The sequence below is a fragment of the Pneumocystis carinii genome (assembly GCF_001477545.1).
Source record: "Pneumocystis carinii B80 chromosome Unknown supercont1.6, whole genome shotgun sequence".
Classification (NCBI taxonomy): Eukaryota; Fungi; Ascomycota; class Pneumocystomycetes; order Pneumocystales; family Pneumocystaceae; genus Pneumocystis; species Pneumocystis carinii.
The window spans coordinates 358,761-379,666 of NW_017264718.1; the positions used below are offsets into that span (position 1 = coordinate 358,761).

General features: G+C 27.9%; 13 protein-coding genes and 2 non-coding genes across 15 annotated transcripts; 9 read left to right on the plus strand and 6 right to left on the minus strand.

Moving 5' to 3' along the window:
- Nucleotides 1-144: 144 nt before the first annotated feature.
- T552_01561 (hypothetical protein) lies at nt 145-1,914 on the plus strand. The gene is made up of 5 exons (XM_018370142.1): nt 145-352; nt 396-723; nt 767-1,136; nt 1,179-1,719; nt 1,767-1,914. Exons 1-5 carry the CDS (start codon nt 190-192, stop codon nt 1,868-1,870), a joined length of 1,506 nt encoding a protein of 501 aa, XP_018226300.1. The 5' UTR covers nt 145-189; the 3' UTR covers nt 1,871-1,914.
- A 314-nt stretch (nt 1,915-2,228) lies between these two features.
- T552_01562 (hypothetical protein) lies at nt 2,229-2,996 on the plus strand (the record flags this gene model as incomplete). The annotated part of the gene is made up of 3 exons (XM_018370143.1): nt 2,229-2,531; nt 2,585-2,681; nt 2,725-2,996. The coding sequence occupies 3 exons, from the start codon at nt 2,229-2,231 to the stop codon at nt 2,994-2,996; spliced, it is 672 nt and encodes a 223-aa protein (XP_018226301.1).
- Nucleotides 2,997-3,098: 102 nt separating this feature from the next.
- T552_01563 (hypothetical protein) lies at nt 3,099-4,489 on the minus strand. Its single transcript, XM_018370144.1, has 7 exons — nt 4,288-4,489; nt 4,147-4,242; nt 3,950-4,096; nt 3,730-3,906; nt 3,642-3,684; nt 3,305-3,589; nt 3,099-3,257 (listed from the first exon to the last, which is right to left on the minus strand). The coding sequence occupies exons 1-7, from the start codon at nt 4,441-4,443 to the stop codon at nt 3,145-3,147; spliced, it is 1,017 nt and encodes a 338-aa protein (XP_018226302.1). The 5' UTR covers nt 4,444-4,489; the 3' UTR covers nt 3,099-3,144.
- A 198-nt stretch (nt 4,490-4,687) lies between these two features.
- Nucleotides 4,688-4,941, plus strand: T552_01564 (hypothetical protein; the record flags this gene model as incomplete). The annotated part of the gene is made up of 2 exons (XM_018370145.1): nt 4,688-4,801; nt 4,867-4,941. The coding sequence occupies 2 exons, from the start codon at nt 4,688-4,690 to the stop codon at nt 4,939-4,941; spliced, it is 189 nt and encodes a 62-aa protein (XP_018226303.1).
- Nucleotides 4,942-4,965: 24 nt separating this feature from the next.
- On the minus strand, nt 4,966-5,635 carry T552_01565 (hypothetical protein; the record flags this gene model as incomplete). Its single annotated transcript, XM_018370146.1, has 3 exons — nt 4,966-5,374; nt 5,430-5,489; nt 5,544-5,635. The coding sequence occupies 3 exons, from the start codon at nt 5,633-5,635 to the stop codon at nt 4,966-4,968; spliced, it is 561 nt and encodes a 186-aa protein (XP_018226304.1).
- Nucleotides 5,636-5,990: 355 nt separating this feature from the next.
- On the minus strand, nt 5,991-6,509 carry T552_01566 (hypothetical protein). The gene is made up of 3 exons (XM_018370147.1): nt 6,431-6,509; nt 6,091-6,333; nt 5,991-6,049 (listed from the first exon to the last, which is right to left on the minus strand). The coding sequence occupies exons 1-3, from the start codon at nt 6,465-6,467 to the stop codon at nt 6,030-6,032; spliced, it is 300 nt and encodes a 99-aa protein (XP_018226305.1). The 5' UTR covers nt 6,468-6,509; the 3' UTR covers nt 5,991-6,029.
- Nucleotides 6,510-6,968: 459 nt separating this feature from the next.
- Nucleotides 6,969-9,619, plus strand: T552_01567 (hypothetical protein). Its single transcript, XM_018370148.1, has 5 exons — nt 6,969-7,231; nt 7,304-7,412; nt 7,463-8,637; nt 8,680-9,061; nt 9,105-9,619. The coding sequence occupies exons 1-5, from the start codon at nt 7,015-7,017 to the stop codon at nt 9,571-9,573; spliced, it is 2,352 nt and encodes a 783-aa protein (XP_018226306.1). The 5' UTR covers nt 6,969-7,014; the 3' UTR covers nt 9,574-9,619.
- An 84-nt stretch (nt 9,620-9,703) lies between these two features.
- T552_01568 (hypothetical protein) lies at nt 9,704-10,688 on the plus strand. The gene is made up of 4 exons (XM_018370149.1): nt 9,704-10,067; nt 10,109-10,189; nt 10,231-10,351; nt 10,398-10,688. Exons 1-4 carry the CDS (start codon nt 9,750-9,752, stop codon nt 10,640-10,642), a joined length of 765 nt encoding a protein of 254 aa, XP_018226307.1. The 5' UTR covers nt 9,704-9,749; the 3' UTR covers nt 10,643-10,688.
- Nucleotides 10,689-10,778: 90 nt separating this feature from the next.
- On the plus strand, nt 10,779-10,867 carry T552_05018. The gene has a single exon. It is a non-coding gene; the product is annotated as a tRNA-Arg (tRNA).
- Nucleotides 10,868-11,075: 208 nt separating this feature from the next.
- On the plus strand, nt 11,076-12,176 carry T552_01570 (hypothetical protein). Its single transcript, XM_018370150.1, has 7 exons — nt 11,076-11,209; nt 11,261-11,318; nt 11,369-11,445; nt 11,503-11,542; nt 11,584-11,779; nt 11,826-11,916; nt 11,969-12,176. The coding sequence occupies exons 1-7, from the start codon at nt 11,122-11,124 to the stop codon at nt 12,130-12,132; spliced, it is 714 nt and encodes a 237-aa protein (XP_018226308.1). The 5' UTR covers nt 11,076-11,121; the 3' UTR covers nt 12,133-12,176.
- Nucleotides 12,177-12,246: 70 nt separating this feature from the next.
- On the minus strand, nt 12,247-13,630 carry T552_01571 (hypothetical protein). The gene is made up of 6 exons (XM_018370151.1): nt 13,567-13,630; nt 13,391-13,524; nt 13,306-13,336; nt 13,196-13,259; nt 13,013-13,145; nt 12,247-12,969 (listed from the first exon to the last, which is right to left on the minus strand). The coding sequence occupies exons 1-6, from the start codon at nt 13,590-13,592 to the stop codon at nt 12,293-12,295; spliced, it is 1,065 nt and encodes a 354-aa protein (XP_018226309.1). The 5' UTR covers nt 13,593-13,630; the 3' UTR covers nt 12,247-12,292.
- A 2,092-nt stretch (nt 13,631-15,722) lies between these two features.
- On the minus strand, nt 15,723-15,819 carry T552_05019. Its single transcript has one exon. It is a non-coding gene; the product is annotated as a tRNA-Lys (tRNA).
- Nucleotides 15,820-16,024: 205 nt separating this feature from the next.
- On the plus strand, nt 16,025-17,629 carry T552_01573 (hypothetical protein; the record flags this gene model as incomplete). The annotated part of the gene is made up of 7 exons (XM_018370152.1): nt 16,025-16,269; nt 16,323-16,617; nt 16,660-16,788; nt 16,830-16,930; nt 16,980-17,232; nt 17,276-17,459; nt 17,505-17,629. 7 exons carry the CDS (start codon nt 16,025-16,027, stop codon nt 17,627-17,629), a joined length of 1,332 nt encoding a protein of 443 aa, XP_018226310.1.
- A 106-nt stretch (nt 17,630-17,735) lies between these two features.
- Nucleotides 17,736-18,370, plus strand: T552_01574 (hypothetical protein). Its single transcript, XM_018370153.1, has one exon. The coding sequence runs from the start codon at nt 17,782-17,784 to the stop codon at nt 18,322-18,324; it is 543 nt and encodes a 180-aa protein (XP_018226311.1). The 5' UTR covers nt 17,736-17,781; the 3' UTR covers nt 18,325-18,370.
- Nucleotides 18,371-18,502: 132 nt separating this feature from the next.
- Nucleotides 18,503-20,740, minus strand: T552_01575 (hypothetical protein). The gene is made up of 6 exons (XM_018370154.1): nt 20,200-20,740; nt 19,915-20,151; nt 19,761-19,870; nt 19,503-19,712; nt 18,687-19,458; nt 18,503-18,642 (listed from the first exon to the last, which is right to left on the minus strand). Exons 1-6 carry the CDS (start codon nt 20,704-20,706, stop codon nt 18,547-18,549), a joined length of 1,932 nt encoding a protein of 643 aa, XP_018226312.1. The 5' UTR covers nt 20,707-20,740; the 3' UTR covers nt 18,503-18,546.
- Between the last annotated feature and the right edge of the window lie 166 nt (nt 20,741-20,906).

The following is a 20,906-nucleotide window of genomic DNA, read 5'->3' on the forward strand; positions in this document are numbered from 1 at the left end:
TAACAAAAACAGAGTTTTATGAAGAGAAAAGGAGTTATTTAGAAGGGAATGTATCTAAAAGAGAAGATCTGGAGGTGAATATGTTTTTTTTTGAAAAAATAGGAATGATAGATGGTATGGGAGTAGCCAGAAGAAATTGAGAGAATAAGAGGGATTTTGGGGGAAGAAATAGTTGAGAATGTTCTCAGAATGCTTGAAAATGGGGGGGATTATATGAAATTTGTTTTAACGGGGAGAATTAAGGACAAAAAGAAGCGTACAGATGTTCATAAGGCGGTGAGAGAAGTTTTTAAAGGAATACTAGATACAAGAACAACAAATGAAGAAGAAATAAGGATAACATTTTCAAAGAGTTGTTATGGAGGGATTTTATGTGTATAATTGATGAATTTTAGAAAATGATAGTTCATATGGAAATTTCTGGGTAGATGTTGGAGGAGAATACTGTTTATTTTATCTATACAAGGAAAATATGGATACAATGGAATGTATAAATGTGCTTTGTAGATATTTACATGTAAAACCCCGAATTTTTTCATTTGCAGGAACAAAAGATAGAAGGGGATGTACAGTTCAACAATGTACAGCATGGAAAATAAAGGCAGAGAGACTTTCAGGTCTAAATAAATATCTTAAAGGTTTTAAATTAGGGAATTTTTCATATACAAATGTTAAATTGGAATTGGGTGATCTTAAAGGGAATGAATTTACAATTATTTTGCGGTAGAGAAAGGAATTGATATATTTTAGATTTAATATTTGCTAGTGATGTTAAAGAGGAGGATGAAATTATAGATGAATGTTTAAATTTATTAAAAAAAAATGGTTTTGTTAATTATTATGGAGTACAACGATTTGGAACATCAAATAATGCAACTCATGAAGTTGGTATTTTACTTTTGAAGTTTAATTGGAGAGGGGCAGTAGAATTATTACTTAAAGAAGCTTGGGAAAAGATTAAAGGAACCATTGAAATGAATGAAACTATTGAATCGAAAGGAATTTGGTCTAATATAGAAAATGTAAAGATTGCATTGAAAAATACATGTCAAAAAAATGTATCAGAATATTCTATTTTACATTCATTGGCAAAAGAATCATCTAAATCACCTAATTATGCAGGTGCACTTCAAAAAGTATTATATTATAATTGAATTGGATAAATATAACATCTTTAGATACCTAGAAATTTAAGAATGATGTATATTCATGCTTATCAATCTTATGTGTGGAATTTTGCAGTTACAGAGCGTCTTTCTAGATTTGGATTTAATCCTATAGAGGGTGATTTGGTTGTTTGTGATCAAATTGTTAATTCAAATGACGATTTGATAGATTCAGAATGTTCAGATTTACAATTAGAAAAATTGACTAAATCTTCTAAGATCATTTCTGTAAAACATTTAAAAAAGGATGATCTTTCAAATTATTCAATTTATGATATTGTTTTGCCTACACCAGGACATGATATTTTATATCCAGAAAATTGTATTAAGGATTTTTATTTAGATTTTATGAAGAAAGATGGTTTAGATGGTTTAAATATGGTTCGTTCTATAAAAGAATTCTCTCTAACAGGTTCATATCGGCCAATTGTATCAAAACCAAAAATGATGCAATGGGAAATCATATATTATAATAATCCAGAAGAACAACTCTCTATTACAGACATTGATATTATAGAAAATCGTGTTTTAAATAACACTGTCAATAAAAAAGGTAATTTTAAAAAATCTTATTATATATATATAAATAAATTACTATAGATGGTTCTTTTAAGGCAGTCAAATTGAAAATGCAACTTGCAAGTTCTTCTTATGCTACTATAGCTTTAAGAGAAATTACAGAAGGAAATACGTTAAATCCTTAAAACGTATTTTTAACTTATTAAAAAATATATATTATTTTATATAAAAATAGGTCTGTTTTTTATACAAAATTCTTATAATAATCATCATTAAATCTCATTAATACAGTTGGTTCTAAAAAATCTTTGGTATTTTTAAAGTTATTTAATAAAATATAGGGTTAATCATTTTTAAAAGTTTAAATTGTTTTTAAAAATTAATAAAATTATTTTCTTAATAGTTTTATTATAAAATCTATTAATATTTTGGTTAACAAAGTTATTGAAATCTTAAGTTCGAATTAAAAGGAAATTGAAGTTAATTTCGGGATTTTTAAAGGGTTTATAGAATTATATAAGGTTTTATTTGAAAAAATATTAAATGGGATCAAATATTGAAGATGCTTTTCAAGAAAATCCAATTTCTTCTGTAAAATCACAAAATTTAATTCAAGATGTATCTTCTAGTAAAACTTTTTATGAAGATACAGATAGATCTAAGATTATTTATATTGAAAATACAAAGGAATTTCGTAAATGGAGTATTATATATCCTTTATATTTTGATTCAAGACGATCTATTAAAGCGGGACGAAAAGTTCCTATTAGTAAAGCAGTTGAAAATCCATTGGCAAATACAATGGCAAATGGTGCAAGAGTTCTTGGTTTTTCATGTATTTTTGAGGTTATTTATTATTCTTGTATTTTCATATAAATTTCTTAATGGATCCAATACAGCCTGATAAAACACATCCTAAAGATTGGGCTAATCCTGGTCGTATACGTATTTTATTTAAAGAAAATGGTATATTTTCTCATGTATCATTAAAGACAAGTATATTTTTATTTATCTCAAAGGTCATTCTTATTCAAGGTAGAAAAGGCATTATACTTGGCATTATCAAGTTATCTTCAGGCTAATTTAACGACAATCATGTCTCCTATGAAAGTACCTGTTCCTGGATTTAATAAGCCACCTTCTCCTCCAGATATTCCTAAAGGGATCTTAATGGGAGATATATTACCATTAAATTCACCGGCATTAATTAGTGATGAATGTTTAGAGAATTTTTCTAAAGAAATGGCCAAAGAACAAAGGTCTAATGTTGATCGGTCAAAGCAGAAGAAGGAGAAAAAGAAGAAACATTAATTTCTAATGTTTTTTTTAATTTTAATTAAGCTATCAATTATTTTTATGGATTCATTACCATTATAATTTTAATTCATGTCCAGTTTATACACACTGGATCATCAATTATTTGTTATATTATTTACTATAGGCTTGAAATATTCTTATTTTAACCCATAAGTTGATTTCGATCATCAGGTGGTTTCACTGACTGTATAAATGTAAGAAGTCTTTTAATCGCTTGTAACCATTTTCTAGTAGCTTCATCATTTAAAACATGACCTATAATAATATTTTATATTTATATATTATTAAAAAAAATACCATACCTGTTTGTCCTGTATGAAGCTTTTCACGTGCACTTCGTTCATGAATTCCTACCATTGTTACACCAATTGGCCATGCCGCATTACCTATACTAAGCTGAAGATATGCATCATTTGCCTTAATATATTCACGTCTTTGACAATGATATGTAATCTTTGAAACCCCCTCCAATATATCACTTTTCATAGATTTCTTTTTTAATAAATTAAAAAACACTTGAAGATCCTTTTGTGATTGTTGCTGATTTGCTGATACTGATTTCCCTTGTTTAGATTCCTTGATTTCATCTAAAGAATATATATATATATATGTATATATGTTATATCTATATATACATACCTGGACGTTCATCTAATGTTTTTCTCCACAAATCAATCAATATCTTTGTATAATTAATGCTTTTTAATAGTTTTTACTATCAAAATACCTCAAAATAAACTAATATTTTTTTATACAAATTTTCTGGATTATTTTTCAATTCATTCAAGTTAATATTCAATACACTCTCATCTTTCTCTGCTTCCTTTCTAAGTATCTCTATTTCTTCCTTTAATTCCACTCCCTTTCCTTCTAATTCCACTTTTCCTATCATTTCTTCTTGTTTCTAAAAAAATGTAAAAAACCCTTATAATATTGTTTTTAACTACTCTTTTTTGCTCTTCTATATATTCTAAATGTATTAATCTCTCTTTTTTCTCTTCAAATGTCTCTCCAAATAAACATATAGGTTGCTTTTTCTCTCTAAACTTTTTAATAACCTCTTCTTCTGTTAATCCCTTCATCTTTCCTTCATTCTATCCCCTTATTTAACCTTTCTGCTTTAAAAATACTTCTTGTTTATTACTTTTTTTTCTAATCTTGATTCTTCATATCTTTTTTTAAATAATACCCTCTTTTCTTCCTCCTGAATCACTAATTCTCGCTTTTTTTTTCGTTGTTCCTATTCATAAGCTATTCCCCTTCATATATCCCTTCTTTTTATTACTTCTTTTTCATTATCTATCCTTTCTTTCTCCTCATAATAAGCTTTTTCTCTTTTTTCTTCAAGATCTCTCTGTTTAACATATTTTTGTTCATTTTGACCCCTCACACTCCTCATCTCCTCTCGTTTCCTTGATATTTCTGCTGTTAAGAGGTTCATTTCTTTGTTTTTGCCTTTTTTTATTCAAATATAGGCCTTTTGCCTTATCTTCTTACTCGTTTTTACACAATACTAGAAAAAACAGACTCTTTTTACAGATTACTCAGTAAGTTTATAGGAAAACAAGTGTTTTCTTTAAGGAATTTCTAATATCTATTAAGTGTTTAAGAAAGATCCTGCAATTGAGAAGTTTGCTGGTATAAAAACTTAAAGAAATGACTAAGTTCTTATCAAATCCTTAGAAATGAGAGCTTCTCAGCATAAGTACTTTAAATGGACGCCAAGGACTGTATTAGTATCTCTGGTTCTTGGAATTTTTGTTCCAGGGTGTATTGGATATATTGCCTTAATGACAGAGGTATAATAGTGATGAAAAGAAAAAAGTAAAAAAGTAATGTTTAATGAGGGTAAATGGAACTTTAGAGGCAAGGGAATAAAGGACAAGTTGACGGAGGACCATATTTGAGTGTTTATATAGAGTTGAATGAGAATGCTTGATTATATATTACAATAATTAAAGATTTACCATCTTGCTTTATAAGAATCTAACCGTTCCCGTCCATGATTTCCTTCAGCATCTCTTTTTCTCCAATCTCTTCCTAGTGGAAGATCAGGATAAGGATGACTCCTTCTTTTCATTAAAGTATTTGTTCTTCTTCTTTCAAAACCTCTACTTAGTGTTCGAGCTTTGGGTCCTTCATCATTATTGATTGCTACATCAATCCAGTCTCCTATAGAAAATCTAACGTCGTCAAGTGTTCTATTTGCTTCTAATCCTCTGGAATAAAGTAGAACACTACCGATATCTTTTGTTAAATACTTTTCCTTATAATTATCATTATATATAAGACGAAATGAAAGTCGTGTGCTATTATTATTAGGAATTGCCTTAGAAATAAGCTGTGCAAGTTCATAAAGACTTGCATCTCTCCTTAATATAATATTAATACTGGATCTATCATAATCTAATAAAAAATATGTTAAACCATGTATATATTTGAACTTCATCTCCAACTGGCTGGCTTTTTGGCTGAAATTCTTCGATCCTGAAAAGCAAATCAATAAGTATGATAAATAATAAATATAATGGATTATTTTACGAGTGAAATCCTCCATTTTTACAGAAAATTCTAAGTAAAAAAGGTGTTGTTTTCTGTCGGTCAATTGGCTTTGGAGGCTTTGAAATATACATTTTTTTCATTATACAAAAAATATCTTATATTCTACAATATATCTTCTCTTTTAACGTCTTTATATAGTTTCTAAGATAATACTTATGTAGAGATCTAATTTTAAAGATTTTACCGTATTTTGTGCGGTGCCTTTGGTATCGGGTGCCGTTAGGTATAAATAAGAATAAGAGATAATTTGGAGAGAATCGAGTTAAAATGAGAATATAACAAGTAATTATGATAGAAATATTATGTATGAAAAATATATTTAATAGATTAAGTATATTTTTCTTTTTAAGAAAAATGATTATTAGATAAAAGAAGAATTATATAAAGGCTATATGAATGTTAAAATCAAGAGTAATAAATAAAAGGAATGCCATAGATATTGGCGATATATCCGAGTTTTTAGAATTACTCAGGTGTAGCCCGTGCTAAAAAATAAATAAAAAATTAAATAAAATATGAAACATACTATATATAGTTTGTGCATGATGAAGACCGACTTTTTTAATGATTCCTTCATCGAAAAGAGTCTTTAAAGCTTTTCGAGCAAGTGATCCATTTATTTTAAAACGATCAACGAATACAGATATTGAAATAAAGCGATATGATAAAACATCTTTATAAATCTTATCGCATGTTTGTTTATCAAGTATAACGGTGTTATTTGATTTCTCTTTTACTTTTCCTTTGGACCATTTTTTCTTAGCTTTTCCTAAAAACAAAAAATTAGTTATTATCCTTTAAAATAAGCGTTTTTTTCCCGGAAAAAAAGGGATTTATATTATAAATATGTTTTTCAATTGATTTACCTGTTTTATTATGCGCTGGAGCAGGTGCTTTAACCATTTTTTAAGTAATTTATTATTTTGATTGGAGGACGGTTTATACGGTAGATCGATAAATTAACCTCTAAAATATATATAAAATTGTTAGAAATTAGAAAGTGATTAAAGAAGCAGGAAAACGGGATATTTTAGTAAAAAATCTAAATAAATCTGTATTTTTTGATATTTTTACTTTTTTTTTTGGGTTAAAAAGGCCAAAAATTGGGAATAAACCTTATTAAATATAGTGGATGATTATATAGAGTTGTTAAGATTCATTGAATTATACAGGCAAACTATACTATATGGGGTATCTATTTATTTTATTGACAGAAATTCAGATAGACATTAAATTCTGTCTAAATAAGCCTTATAGATCATCTAATTGTGGTTATATATAAGGTGTATATTGAAGTGATATTGAAAAAATAGTTATTTATACAAGTCAATTGTCTTTTCCTAGTTCCAATATAGAAGGGGATTAGGAAGGAGAGAGATAATTTGAAAAGACGGCGGTGTTAAGGGTATATTCAGGCATTCGAGGCTTTTGTTATACAACAAAGCTACATATGAAATCATTTGTTCAGATTGTTCAGATTCCTAGTGCGGATACTAGTTCTCAACCGTCTATTCTTATGCATTGTGATAGAAAAAGATATTTGTTTGGAGCAGGAGAAGCCATACAAAGGACATGTATAGGGAGGAAAATTAAGACTAAGAAGATTCGAGATGTATTTTTAACATTTGGTTCTAGAGGAGTTTGGGAAGGGTTTGGTGGATTTCCAGGTATATTTTATTATTTCTAAGAATTAGAATATCTTGATGTAAATTATATTTTGGATGATTAATTTGATTTAGGACTCTTTTTGACAATGGCAGATCAGAATCATTTTGTAAGTGATATTACAATTCATGGTCCTCGAAATACTATGTATTTAATGTTAACTTTAAGGCATTTTATTTATAGGTTTGCCAAGTTTATTATTATTATCATTATTGAAACTGAAAACTTTAAAGGCCCAATATTAAGATTAAAATAAATGAATTCAAGTCAGAGAAAGATGTATTTGTTGATGAGAATGTTACGATTACTCCTGTTATTTCTGTACCACGTAACTATGAATTAATTAATAGATCAGAGGAAATTGGATTTTGTGATAAAAAGAGATCTTATGAGGGGTATATAAAAGATATTAATGATAATTTAGAGTCTATACAAGAAATGGTGTTTTATTCTAATGATGGAGAAGTAAAGATTTCATGTTTTAAGGATATTGAAAAGATTTTGTTATCTAATTCTGATAATATTAAATCTAAAAGCTTTCAAAAAGATCATTTTAAGATGATAAATGTTGGAAAAAATATGAAGAATATGCTTCGAGCTGTTCCTTTTCCTATGTCGGTAACTTATATATGTGAAGGACATACACAGCTTGGTAAATTTAATCCTATTGCTGCTAAAACTTTAGGTGTCCCACCTGGGCCTCAATTTGGAATACTTTCTAAAGGGGAAAGCATCACTCTTGATAATGGAAATGTTGTTCATCCATACCAAGTCCTAGGTGAATCTCGTCCCGGTTTTATATTTATTATAGTGGATTGTCCAGATAAAAATTATATTGATTCATTAATTAAAAAAGATATATGGAATGATTACTATAAAACAGGAACGAAGAGAGTTCAATTCATGATTCATATGGTTAATGAAGATGTCTTAAATGACTCTGAATATATTAATTGGATGCATCAGTTTAGTGAAAATGTTCAACATATTATTTCATGTCCATCTTTGTGTCCTGATTCAATAACTCATCATAAAGTGGCTTTACAGCAATTGAAATTAAATAAATTATCTGATAATCATTTTCCTTTACCACAATGTATGACTTTTCAATCAAAAAATAAAGGAATAAATATAAAGGATTTACTTGTAACTGATATAAAACCTCTGCAAAAATTTATTTTGGGATCCAATTCGTTATTTGTAGAAGACGAAGTGCTTTTACCTGTTAATTTGGAATCTCCTGAAAATTTTAAAGGATTAGATGTTTTTTTATCTCTTGCAAAAGAAGCAAATGAGAATATTCTTCGTGATCAAGAAAAGTTTGGCATTAAATCGAATATTCCTGGGTCAAATGTTAAAATTATTACTCTTGGAACGGGTTCTGCTCTTCCATCACATTATAGAAATGGTAGATATTTTAAAATTATGGTTTTAATTGATAAATCATTAGTTTCTTCAACTGTTCTTAGAATTCCTGGTCATGGTTCAGTAATTTTGGATGCTGGTGAAGGTACTTTAGGGCAATTATCTAGACAATTTGGATCAGACTTGGATTCTTTTTTAAAAGATTTAAAATGGATATATATAAGTCATCTTCATGCAGATCATCATTTAGGTACTATTCGGGTATTGAAACAGTGGAATAAGGCAAATCATGGAAATGATAATGTAATTTATATATCTGCTCCTTGGAAATATTTTTGCTTTCTTCAAGAATATTCTAATATAGAGGATTTTGGATGGGATCGTATAAGAGCAATATCAAATGGTGATGTATGTGAAGATTTTTCATTAAAAAAATCTCATTCAAATTCACATACAAATTCTTTAAAGTATTCATTTCCTTTTTTTTACTCATAAAACTTATATTTTCAGTTTAAATAATTTATTAAAAGATTTATCTCTTTTTTCATTTTCTACTGTTAATGCAATACATTGCTCATGGTCTTTTTGTATGCAAATTACACATCTAGATGGTTGGAAACTTGCTTATTCTGGTGATACTAGACCTAATGAAAATTTCGTCAAACTTGGAATGAATTCAACTCTTCTAATACATGAAGCTACTCTTGATGATGATAAACTTGATGATGCAATTAAAAAAAAACATAGTACTACTAGCGAAGCCATTCATATAGGGAAAAAAATGAATGCTAATTTCACTCTTTTAACTCATTTTAGTCAAAGATATCCAAAAATTCCAAATTTCATAATCAATGATAATAATACTCAAAATACTTTAGGAATCGCTTTTGATGGTATGCAAATACAATTTTCTGATCTTTGGAAATTACCTTATTATTCAAATGCTCTTAAAGTTTTATATTCTGATGATATTAATTAATGGGCTCTTATTTAATCATATTAAATAAACTAGTTTTAAGGCAAATAGGTTTCTCTTTTATTTTTTTTACAAACTATATTAAATCTTTATTTATATACAGATATTCGACTTAAAAAAACAACGTAAATTTAAGAAAAAAAACAACTTCTTAATACTAAATATCTATCTTATTATCTATGGAAACCCTCTTTGAATGGAATAATGAGCTTATGACAGAACATCTTACATATCCGCCTTTATCTTTAATTGATGATGTTATTAATACCATTAATACCTTATTATATAAGGCAGTTGGGGCTATAGAACAGTATATGAAGCATCTACCATCATCTATGATATCAGAGAAAGAGATTAGTGAAGGAGTTCAGCAAGTTGAAACATTTTTAGAGAATGCAATAGATAGAAATTTTGATGCATTTGAACTTTATGCTTTACGCAATATTTTTATGGTTCCAGAGAGTATAAGAGGATGGATAAAGCTAAGACATCAAATGGCAAATAGAGTTTATTATATATTTTCTATTAATTTTTATAGGATGTTGATTTTTCTAAGTCTGAACAAGATTTTGAAAAAATCAAGTCAGAAATTTCAGTTTTAAAAGATAAAATTACTACAGTATGTTTGTTAATTTTTATATTAAAAAATGAATGTTTTAGGCACATAAAGTATTACATAATTTTAAAAATGAAGATTTATTGAATCAATCAATACTTCAACAACTTCGCAATTTTACAAAACAACTTTCATTTTTATCAGATATTTCAAAAGAACATGAAGGTTTTTTGTATTTATTTTTAATTATTTACATTTTTAATTTTTTTAGTTAAACCATTGCCAGAAACCGTTGAATTCCTTGTTAATCAAACTTTGGCTTTACAATCTTTATTAAATTCTTTACAAACATTGGCTTTAACATATGATAAAAAGCCTTTATCTTTATCTGAACGTATTTTATACATTGAAAAGTCTATTTTAACACAACTTCCTATACATTCAAATGATAATTCGGATACATTCAATCTCACTGATGCACGTTCTTTATTATATCGTCTTTCTCAACTTGAATAAATTAATTCATTCTTATGCAAATCATTGGTTTCATTAGGCACTCTTAATTATATTTATAATATTATATATGTTTATACATATATATTTTATATATGGGTTTAATAACTTTCTTTAACATAATACTAAGCGTATATCTGGGCTGGTGGCGCAATGGTTAGCGCATTGGTTTTCGGTTAGAATGGAAAAAATCACCAAAGGTTGTGGGTTCGAGTCCCATCTGGCTCGGTCAGTATCTTTTTTTATACTTTTATATAAGTCAAAGTAAAAAAAAGATAACATTTTAAACCATTTTTTTTAGAAAGAAAAGGATAAATCTATTGTTTTTTCTAAGAACAAACTTTTCAAAACCTGAGGGTTAGGTTGTGTTTTTATTTTTTTTGCCGAGTATAACTAATTATAAAAAGGTAGATCTTATATATATATATAGTCTTGTTTTTTTCAAATGCCTTTATAAAGGCACAGATTGATGTTTTCATTCTATGAATAGAAAGGATGCAGAAAGACATGATGTTTTTAAGTTTTATGGATTTGAAGATAATATTTTTCTTTTTGTTCCGAATTTAATAGGTATAAAAAGAAGAATAAATGTTTAAATGAATGAAATTAAGGTATAATTAGGATATTTCCGTATTCTATTAGCAGCGGCGTCTTTAAAATTTATGCCATATCATCCTAAGTAAATAGAATTATTGGGATAATTAAAAAGTTAAAATAATAAATTAATAGATATTGTACATGGCTTTATATTTTATCATGTTTGCTTGATGCGTTTGATGGGATGGCAGCCAGATGGCTAGGACAATGTATGTATTTAATTATTTTTTTTATGAGAGGTAGGGATTAATTATATGTTATATTAGCAACAAGATTTGGAGCCATTTTGGATATGGTTACGGATCGGTAAAATTTTAGGGCAGAGGAAAAATGAATTAATATTGTAGGTGTGCTACATCCTGTTTGTTATGTTTTTTATCTTCTGCGTACCCAGCATATACGTTTACCTTTCAGTTTCTTATTTCTATCGATTTGGCAAGTCATTACATGCATGTATTTTCAACATTATCTCAAGGAAGTTCTTCTCATAAAAAGATTCCTGATGATCAGAGTTGGATTCTTCGACAATATTATCAAAATAATGTAATTTTTAATATTAATAATTAGTACTTTAATTATATATATATAGGTTATTCTTTTTGTTTTTTGTGCTGCGAATGAGCTTTTCTTTGTAGCGTTGTATCTTCTTTCTTTTCCTCCAAAATCTCCTCCACGACTTGGTATTATATTAGGGTTCTATTAAAAATATCATTTATGATTAAATACTTCTAGGTTATGTCTTTAATATTCCACTTTCATATCCTGTATTGATTGGCATTATAAGTTTTCCTATTTGCCTTGGAAAACAGATTATTAATATTGTTCAAATGATTAATGCAGCCAAGGCACTAGCAGACATTGATAAGGAAAACAGAAAGAAAAAAAAATCCATGTAATACTCTAATTGTTTAAATGAAATGGCTATCATTTATATTTGAGATGTGATTTAGTTTATAATGGCTTTATTTGATGTCATTTCTATTGAGTGAACTTTGTATAATAGTATTATCTAATTTTTTATATAAGTTGGATCTAACTGCTGATATTTGCCATATGTTAGTCTTTTAAGCGTATATATCCTCTAGATAAGGCACGTGCGCCTCTTCCAAAGATTTCTCCTGCGCCTTCTCTGTCCATTTCTAAAACATTAAGTGCATCTCTTATTGTAATAAGTCCTATCTCTTCAACAGTCTGTATGATAGCGGTTTCTGTGCTTGCTTGCGAATGATTGCTTGTGGTTCGTGGTGTTTTTGTAACATATCCTGGAGATAATGGCAATGTCGATGTCATCCATGAATATTTTTTACCACCTGGTCCATTAGGACCTGAACCCATCATTATTGCTGCTGTTGTATCAATATTTCGTTTCTGTGCATCTTCTGAAAGATTTTTTGAAGACGAATTCATTAGCATCTCTTTCTTTTTCCTTTTTTTGTCCATATCTTCCGGATTTCCAGATAATAAGGTTTGTTTATCCATTTTACTTTCCTCTTCCATCTTTCTTGATAATATTTGAGCCCTTCGCTTTTCTTCTTTATCTTTTTCTTTAATATTTATATCCTCTAGAATTTTTCCAACATTGTCAATTATTTTTCTATTAACAGGAAGTGATGCAGTGCGATGTCTAGATAAAACTATCATCTCTGATAAGAGACTTGCCATTCTATCGCGCAATGAAAGTGCAAGAAGAGGTCCTATATCCGGATCTATAGTTTTAAGAGAGTTTGAAATCGCTATTTCTTTTTAAACAATACTTTAGCAAAAATGACAATATACCAATCCTATAAATAAGATCATTCAATGGAACTGGGTTCAAAAAATCCGTCATTTTTGTTCGATCTTCTTCAAGAGGAATTACATTTGATCCAAACACATAATCGTAAGACCGGCTCATATTGTGTTCTTCCTCCTAAATACATAAATTATCCAAAAAATACCTACAATAAATCTTTTTTTTACCTTAATATCAACACCTGCTGATATTAATGCATCTTGGAGCTGCTCAGTATCTTGTCGGTCGTCCCTAATTATCTTTTTATATACACTTATCAACATTATACATAAATTACCCTATTTTCCCAACATTTGCTACCGTATTAACTATAATTTAAACTCTTGTTACATTTAAATAATATATTATATAGCTAATCATACCAGGTCCTTTCGCTCCACTATACACATTCGAATTCCCCTTAGAAACCGGCTGAGGAAAAACCATCTGTCCATATCGTTCCTGACCCGATATACTAGATGAACCTCTCTGTTTTTTCGACAATGGCACCTCCCTACTGCCTCATAAAACATCTCAAAAAAAAAACGCTCAAAAGTACTCATTTAGACTCCGTTTTAAATCCATCAAAATCCTACGATCTTCTCTACGATCTCTACTTTATATCATTCGTCTGTTTTTTATATTTTTCTTTCTCAAATGCTACTTTTACACTTTAGACATAATATACATATATTCTTTCTGTTTTCCTCGGAAAATTGGCTGTTTTTTCCCCGGAAAAAACTGCTCCCACACAAATACACCTGAAAAATATCAAAAATACTATTATTTTCCCTGTTTTCTCATTAATTCTACTCAAAAAATACACTTTTTATTTATATACTTATTATTGTAGTCGGCCTCGATCTCCTCCCAACCTCCTACGCTTTTATCTCTGATAAATCCTTATCTTATATATAAACCCTTTAATAGCCCTATATTAATTAGTCCTACTGAATTTTGTATATTATTTAAACTTAATAGACTGGAATTGGCTTTATATTTATGTTTATTTATATATTTTGAATGAGACGTCTTAACAGGACATTTGATATTTTATGTATAATTTGTTTATATAGAGCTTATTCTTGAATGAATAGAGCAAGATCTTTTGATATCTGTGTTTATTTGACATCATAAAGTTATATATTTCTATATTTCTAAGGATATAATATTTAAGCTGTAGAAACTTTTTAATTGGATACAAAAATATAGATAAACAGTTTGAATTATACAAGAAAAAGGACGTATATGAGTTGTTATATTGTTTTATTTATTCTTTGAATATGAAGGAATCTTTTAATCTATTGAGTAAAAATACATTTGAAAAATCATCAAGATAAAAGGAAAAAATCTTTGAGAAAAATAATATAATATTTATAATCGCTGTTAAAAATGATGGATCAACAGAGAATAATAATGATGTACAAGAAAATATTGTATTTGTTAATAGACTTTTTAGGGGGGAATTAGCAAGTTTATGATATATGAAAAAATTCAAGATATATCATTGTTAATAAATATTATTATGAAGTATGAGTCTTTAAGGTTTTTATTGGGTTATTTTTAATTTATTTATTATATAGAATCAAGTATATAAGTAATCGATCTAAACTCTAAAAAAAAAAGAGAGAGACAATAATTATTTACACACTAATTCTTAAATATTTAGCTCTTATTCAAATGGTTGTTTAAAAAGTATTGTTATTTTTTGTTTTTTTTTAAAAAATAACCAACTTTATAATATTAAATATATTTAATCGAGATCTAGCTTTACCACCAAAAAGCTTATAAGATATAATAAAAACAAGCATTGATTTTGAACAATTATCTCTCAATACTTTTAAAAAAGATATGATTTACATGTATAAAGATGATTTTGCGATTTTTTTAGATTTCAGCAGCAATTGATGAAATATCTGGATATATTGATTCTTTAGTTTTTCAAAGAAATACTGTTTGATTATAAAAAAGGTTTCTAAAATTTGGAGAATAGTTTAAAATTCTAAAATTCTTATTCGATCTAATCTTTCTTTCAATTTTCTTATCATCTATATCTGATTTTTGCATTCAATGGCTCTAATGTTAATTGTAAATTCAGGTTTTTTTTTTTCAATTTACTCAATTCCTTGATTCATTCTTTATTTGATGATTAACTCTCTTTTAACCATTCAAAAACTCTTTTTTCAAGACATTTAAATGCTTTCAATAAACTGGTCTCGTTTCTTTAAAAAAATGGATACTTTTTTTGATTTTTCTTCAATACTTAATTCAATTGATTATGTAACATATAGATTACGGTCTGATCTCAACTTGTTATATTCATTAATCACTATAATTGTTCATATATCAATTATATTCACGGGCAATAAGTATTTATACACTCTTATTCATCAATTTATCATATCATACATTTATCATATCATAAAATTATCTTTTTTTTTCTATTCTAACTCTTAAATTTCAACTATTACATGGATCTATGGCTACATCTTTATTCAATTCAATCAATACAATTAAACAATGGTGTTTTTCTAATGATATTGAAATTCATTCTACTACTTGGAAAAAAATATAACAATTTTTCAGATAAATTTTTATAAATCAATAAACTCATTTTTTGTCATTTCAAAAAAAAAATAATCTTATAATATCTACAGACATCTACAGACATCTAGACACATCTAGACTAACACTATATTCTTCAAAAAATAGAGCCGCCTTCGGCGAGGCTCGAACTCGCAACCTTGAGATTCCTTCTTAGAGGAAGTGTCACATAAAAGTCTCACGCGCTGACCAGTTGTGCCACGAAGGCTGGTTAGTCGCATCTCGACGAAATATCTTATAAGGTGTTTTGAAATCGTATCAAATATATATAAAGCTTCTAAGTATAATATTTTAATTTTATTTTTATGTATGAAATGACTATAAGATTATAGATTAGTGTAAAATATATATATAAATTGTTGAATAGTAGGCAGTATTTCTTTATCTATAGGAGGTTATGATAAGAAGAGTTAATGAGAGAAGCCAATTCTAAGAAAATAGAGGAAACAAGGTTTTTATATGAGAATAAATCTTTAAATGACTATGAATTGGAGGATAAGGACCAGAAGGCTTTATTAGGATGTATGAATAAGAGATCATATGAAGATGTTAAGCTTTCGTTACAGATAAAGTCATATTATGAGATAGATGAGGAAGAATTATGTTTAGAGGAATCTACAAGCGGAGAAAGTGGAATTGATAGTAGTAATGTTGATAGGTATGATGGGGATTTAAAATATGTATAATGAGGAGGTATTAATACATATAAAGATATGGATTTTTTTCAATACGTCAAAAGCTTCCAAAAGAAAAGAATAGAACTATGTTACAATTTGGTCTTTTAGAACTTGGGAATGTATTTTTTAGAAGAGGGAAACGTATAGTTCTTGAAATTCCTCATGGTTTTTATTTTGATCAATTATTGAATCAAGATAATCTTATATGGTATAAAGAGGGTTATGATGTTAATAAAAAGGAAATCAATAGAATTGAAAAATGGAGGAATATGGCAGAAATTTTTAGAACTAATGGGAATACTGAATATTCATTTTTAAATACAAAAAAGGTATTGAAAATTAGATATTGAGATTTTAGTTAATAATTCTAGCTTATTAATAGAGTTTTTAAAGGAATACCAGATTCCTGGAGATCGGCTGCATGGTATGCTTTTTTATCACATTCTGCAAAAAAAAACAAGAGTAAATATAGTGATTGTGAATTAAAGTTGAAATATTATGTAATTTTTGAAAAAAAAAAAGGAATAATTAATTAATATAGGAACTTCTTCAACTTCCATATGCTCAGGATTTTCAAATTGATCTTGATGTTCCTCGTACTATAAACGGGCATGTTTTTTTTCAAAGACAATATCGAGATGGGTATGTATTAGCTTTAATTCTATCTTATTTTTATCAACTAAGGATCAAGACAACGACTTCTTTTTAGAGTTTTACATGCTTTATCTCTTTTTTATCCAGAAACCGGTTATATACAAGGAATGGCTTCTTTAGCTGCTACATTTTTATGTTACTATGATGAAGAGTCTGCTTTTATTATGTCAGTCAGACTATGGGAAGAAAGAGGAATTTTATCTATTTTTTCTAATAGCTTTAAAAATCTTTTTGCATGTTTTAACGAATTGCAAAATAGACTCTTAAAAACAAAAGTTGGGAAAAAATTGGTAAGTTTTTATTCTTTCTTTTATTTCAATCTTTATTATTTAGTTTTCCCTTGGAATTGATATATCTACATTTACTACAAAATGGTACTTGACTCTTTTTAATCACTCTTTATCCTTTTCTACTCAATTGCGGATTTGGGACGTATTTATATGGTATGATACTAATGAAAAAAATAAACTAGAGATATTGCACATAACAGCTATGTCTTTAATATTGGCAATGAAAGGTCTTTTCTTAATTTTATTTTTTGTCCATTGATCTGTATTTATAGATACACTTATGAAGGCTAATTTTGAAACTGCTATGAGACTTTTAACCTCCAGAATACATGTTATAGACGACGATGCTTTTTTAGATCTTATTAAATCTCATTGGAAATTAATAAAGAATACATAAATCTATTCTATTACAAAACACTAATAAGTAACAAATATTAACGACTATATGGCTATGATTTCTTATGTTTAATCTCTTAATATTCATGCTTATCTCTTATAAACTACTTTATTTCGATAAAGGTTAATATCGATCTAAACTTTATATATACTATGATATCAAGAAATTTATATCCTCTCTTAAAATACATAAGATGGGCTTCATCTGGACCTCATCCTACAAAACATCCACGGCATCGTATTCCAAAGTTAAAGGCTGTATCAGAAGGAATATTATTAGAAAAAAACTCAGATACTAAGCTTTTTTATAATCCTCCTGCATCACCACCAGATTATAGAGTTACACCTTATATATTACTTCCAGACGATGTTAAAAAATTAGCTGAAAGGCCTGTTTCTGATGGAAAATTGCCCCCACCTTTATCGCCTATTAAAAAGAAGAAATATCATTTAACAGAAGAAGATATAAAGGAAATTAAAGCTCTAAGAAGAAGTGGAATAAGTCGTTCAGAGTTATCAAAGAGATACAATGCATCTCGTTTATTTATTGGAATGATTTCTCCATTAAATAAAGAAAAGCTACAAGAAATTGAGAAAAAAGATCAGGAAATTAAGAATAGCTGGAGTGAACATAAAAAAGAAGTAAAGATGAATAGATATAAGAGAAAGATGTTGTGGAAACGGGAGTATAATTAGTTGTGAATTTTTTTGAAAATCATGTATTATTACAAAATATATTGTTGTTAAATTTTGTTGAAAGGTTTTCAAAAATGTATATAATTTGTTTTTTTTTGCATGTCAAGACGTTGTGTATATCTAGATAGAAGATTGTTTATATGAATAATGTTGTTGATTATTTGTATAAAGCATAATTTTATCGTGATGATTGTTTATTCTGTTTTTTTGGATATTTAAATATTAACGGTTGCATCGTTCTTTATTAACTCTTTCAATAAGTTCTACCCATTCTACAGCACGTTCATGAAGATCATCAAAATTATAAATTTTATTTGGCTAAAAAATATTAAATAATGAAAATTATATCAAGAGTTTTATACGGTTTCTATTATCCATAGTCTTCCACTATTTCCTTCTAGTCTTATTTTTATATTTGATTTTCCTAAAGGGATTTCACTTTTGATTTTTTTCTCCCCATTACTTTCTTCAGTAACTAATAAAGCTCTTCCCTCACTTGTAATAAGAAGATTTCGAGTTTTTTTCCGATGAAGAAACCTGGAAAGTCTACTAGGTGATTTACCTGATAAAATACCATCTTCTCCTACACCTTTTCCTGTTGACACTGAAACTTGGCCAAGACGTAAAAGTCTTTCATTAGGTAAAACTAAAACCGATGACCATAATTCATTTAATCGAGATAGTGATGGATCTTCTTCATTTTGTTCTGGCACATTTTGTGAACAATTTGATAATTGTTTATGTTTTTCTTGTTTATCTGTAATATCATGTGATAATGTTGAATTGGTACTCGAGTTTAGCTTTATAACATTTGAGGGTATTCGAGGACTTTCTGTAATGATGGAAGTTTTATATGGTTTTAATTTAGGTGGATTTGTTTTCCATAGAACTTTTCCCCATGGCATACCATTAAAAAATACATGAGATTTAAGTTCGTTTATACTTAGTCTTTTTAAAGGATCAAGGATTAATATTTTCTCGCAGAGATCCCTAGCATTTGGCGGGAAATTGGAAGGGAACTGGTATTTAAGATTAATGATTTTTTGAAATGTTTGATATTCATTTGATGCTTTAAAGGGTGGTCGTCCCACAAAAAGCTGGTATATTATGCATCCATATGCCCATATATCCGAGCTTAATTGTTAGCACATTTATAAACAAACAGATAGATAATCTACCTTTTGTATGCAACTTTATCCATTAATAATTCTGGGGATACATATTCAGCTGTTCCAACAAAAGAATTTGCTCTATGATGTTTGTCATTATTATCAGTAGCATCATATTTTTCATCTTTATTCGTTTTATTAAGTTCTAAAGGTGATTGTAATATTTTTGCAGTACCAAAGTCTGTAATTTTGATTTTCATTTTATCATCAAGTAATACACTATACATCGTAATCAATAGAAATATTAAAAAGGTCAAACAAATATACTTTTCTGGCTTAAGATCGCGGTGAATAATACCACATTCATGTATATATTGTACAGCGTCTAAAATTTGGGCACCATAATATCTAGTGCATTCTTCATTCAATGAACCAAACTAATATAAATAAGAAATATTCTTCAAATATCCTAACATTTTACATGTTTAACGAATCCAAGAAGTTCTCCATTTGCCGCAAGACTTAAAACGAAATATAAATTTCTTTCATCCTGAAATGTATAATATAATTGAACAATTCCCGGATGGTTTCCAAGTTTATTCAATGTATCTTTTTCTATATACACGTATTTAACCTTCTTTTCTTTAATAATATGTCTTTTATCCAGAATTTTAATTGCATATTCTTTTGACGTCTGCTTATCTCTAGCCGAAATAACCTTTAAATCCCTATAAATATACATCTATAATTCTAAATATTAACATACCGTTGAATACGATCCTTCTCCAAGTGTACGTCCAAGTACAAAATCTTTTATACTTTTTTTCACCACTTTAGATACAACCCCTTCTTCCTCATTTCCCTCTTCTATCCTTCTTTCTCCTCCTTTATCATGATGATCTTCTGTATTTAATTCATATGTACTATGTTTCTTCATATGACCCTTATTATTTTGCTGAAAAAAATATACATCATCATTCCTCATTTCTAACTCTTTAGGATGTATAAAATATGAATAATTATTAGAAATCGTTCTATTAGTTTCCTTGGAATTATTTATTTCTTTTTTTATATCTCCCCGTCTGGATATATCTAAAATACTATTATTTCCTTGATCCCCCCCTAATAATCTATCCGATTCATTTCTATTAATAGAAAATCTCCCGTATCTATCCATTTCTTCTTCTTTTTCCTCTTTATATTTGTTTTTTTTTATTATATTTATGATCTTCTTAACTGGTGTCTCTGATGTTGTCAACATTCCCTTATTCATTGGTATTTTATCATTTAAACTCCTTATAACCCTTATTTATTATAATATATTGGAATTATTATTAAGAATCTATGTTTTATTGATAAGATGGGCTGTTTATCAAAGCGCCCTGGATTTCGGGTTTTTAACCTCGGTCTATAATAGACGAACGCTTTTTATATATAATTATAGAAGTTTATTAAGAAATACATATTTCTGTA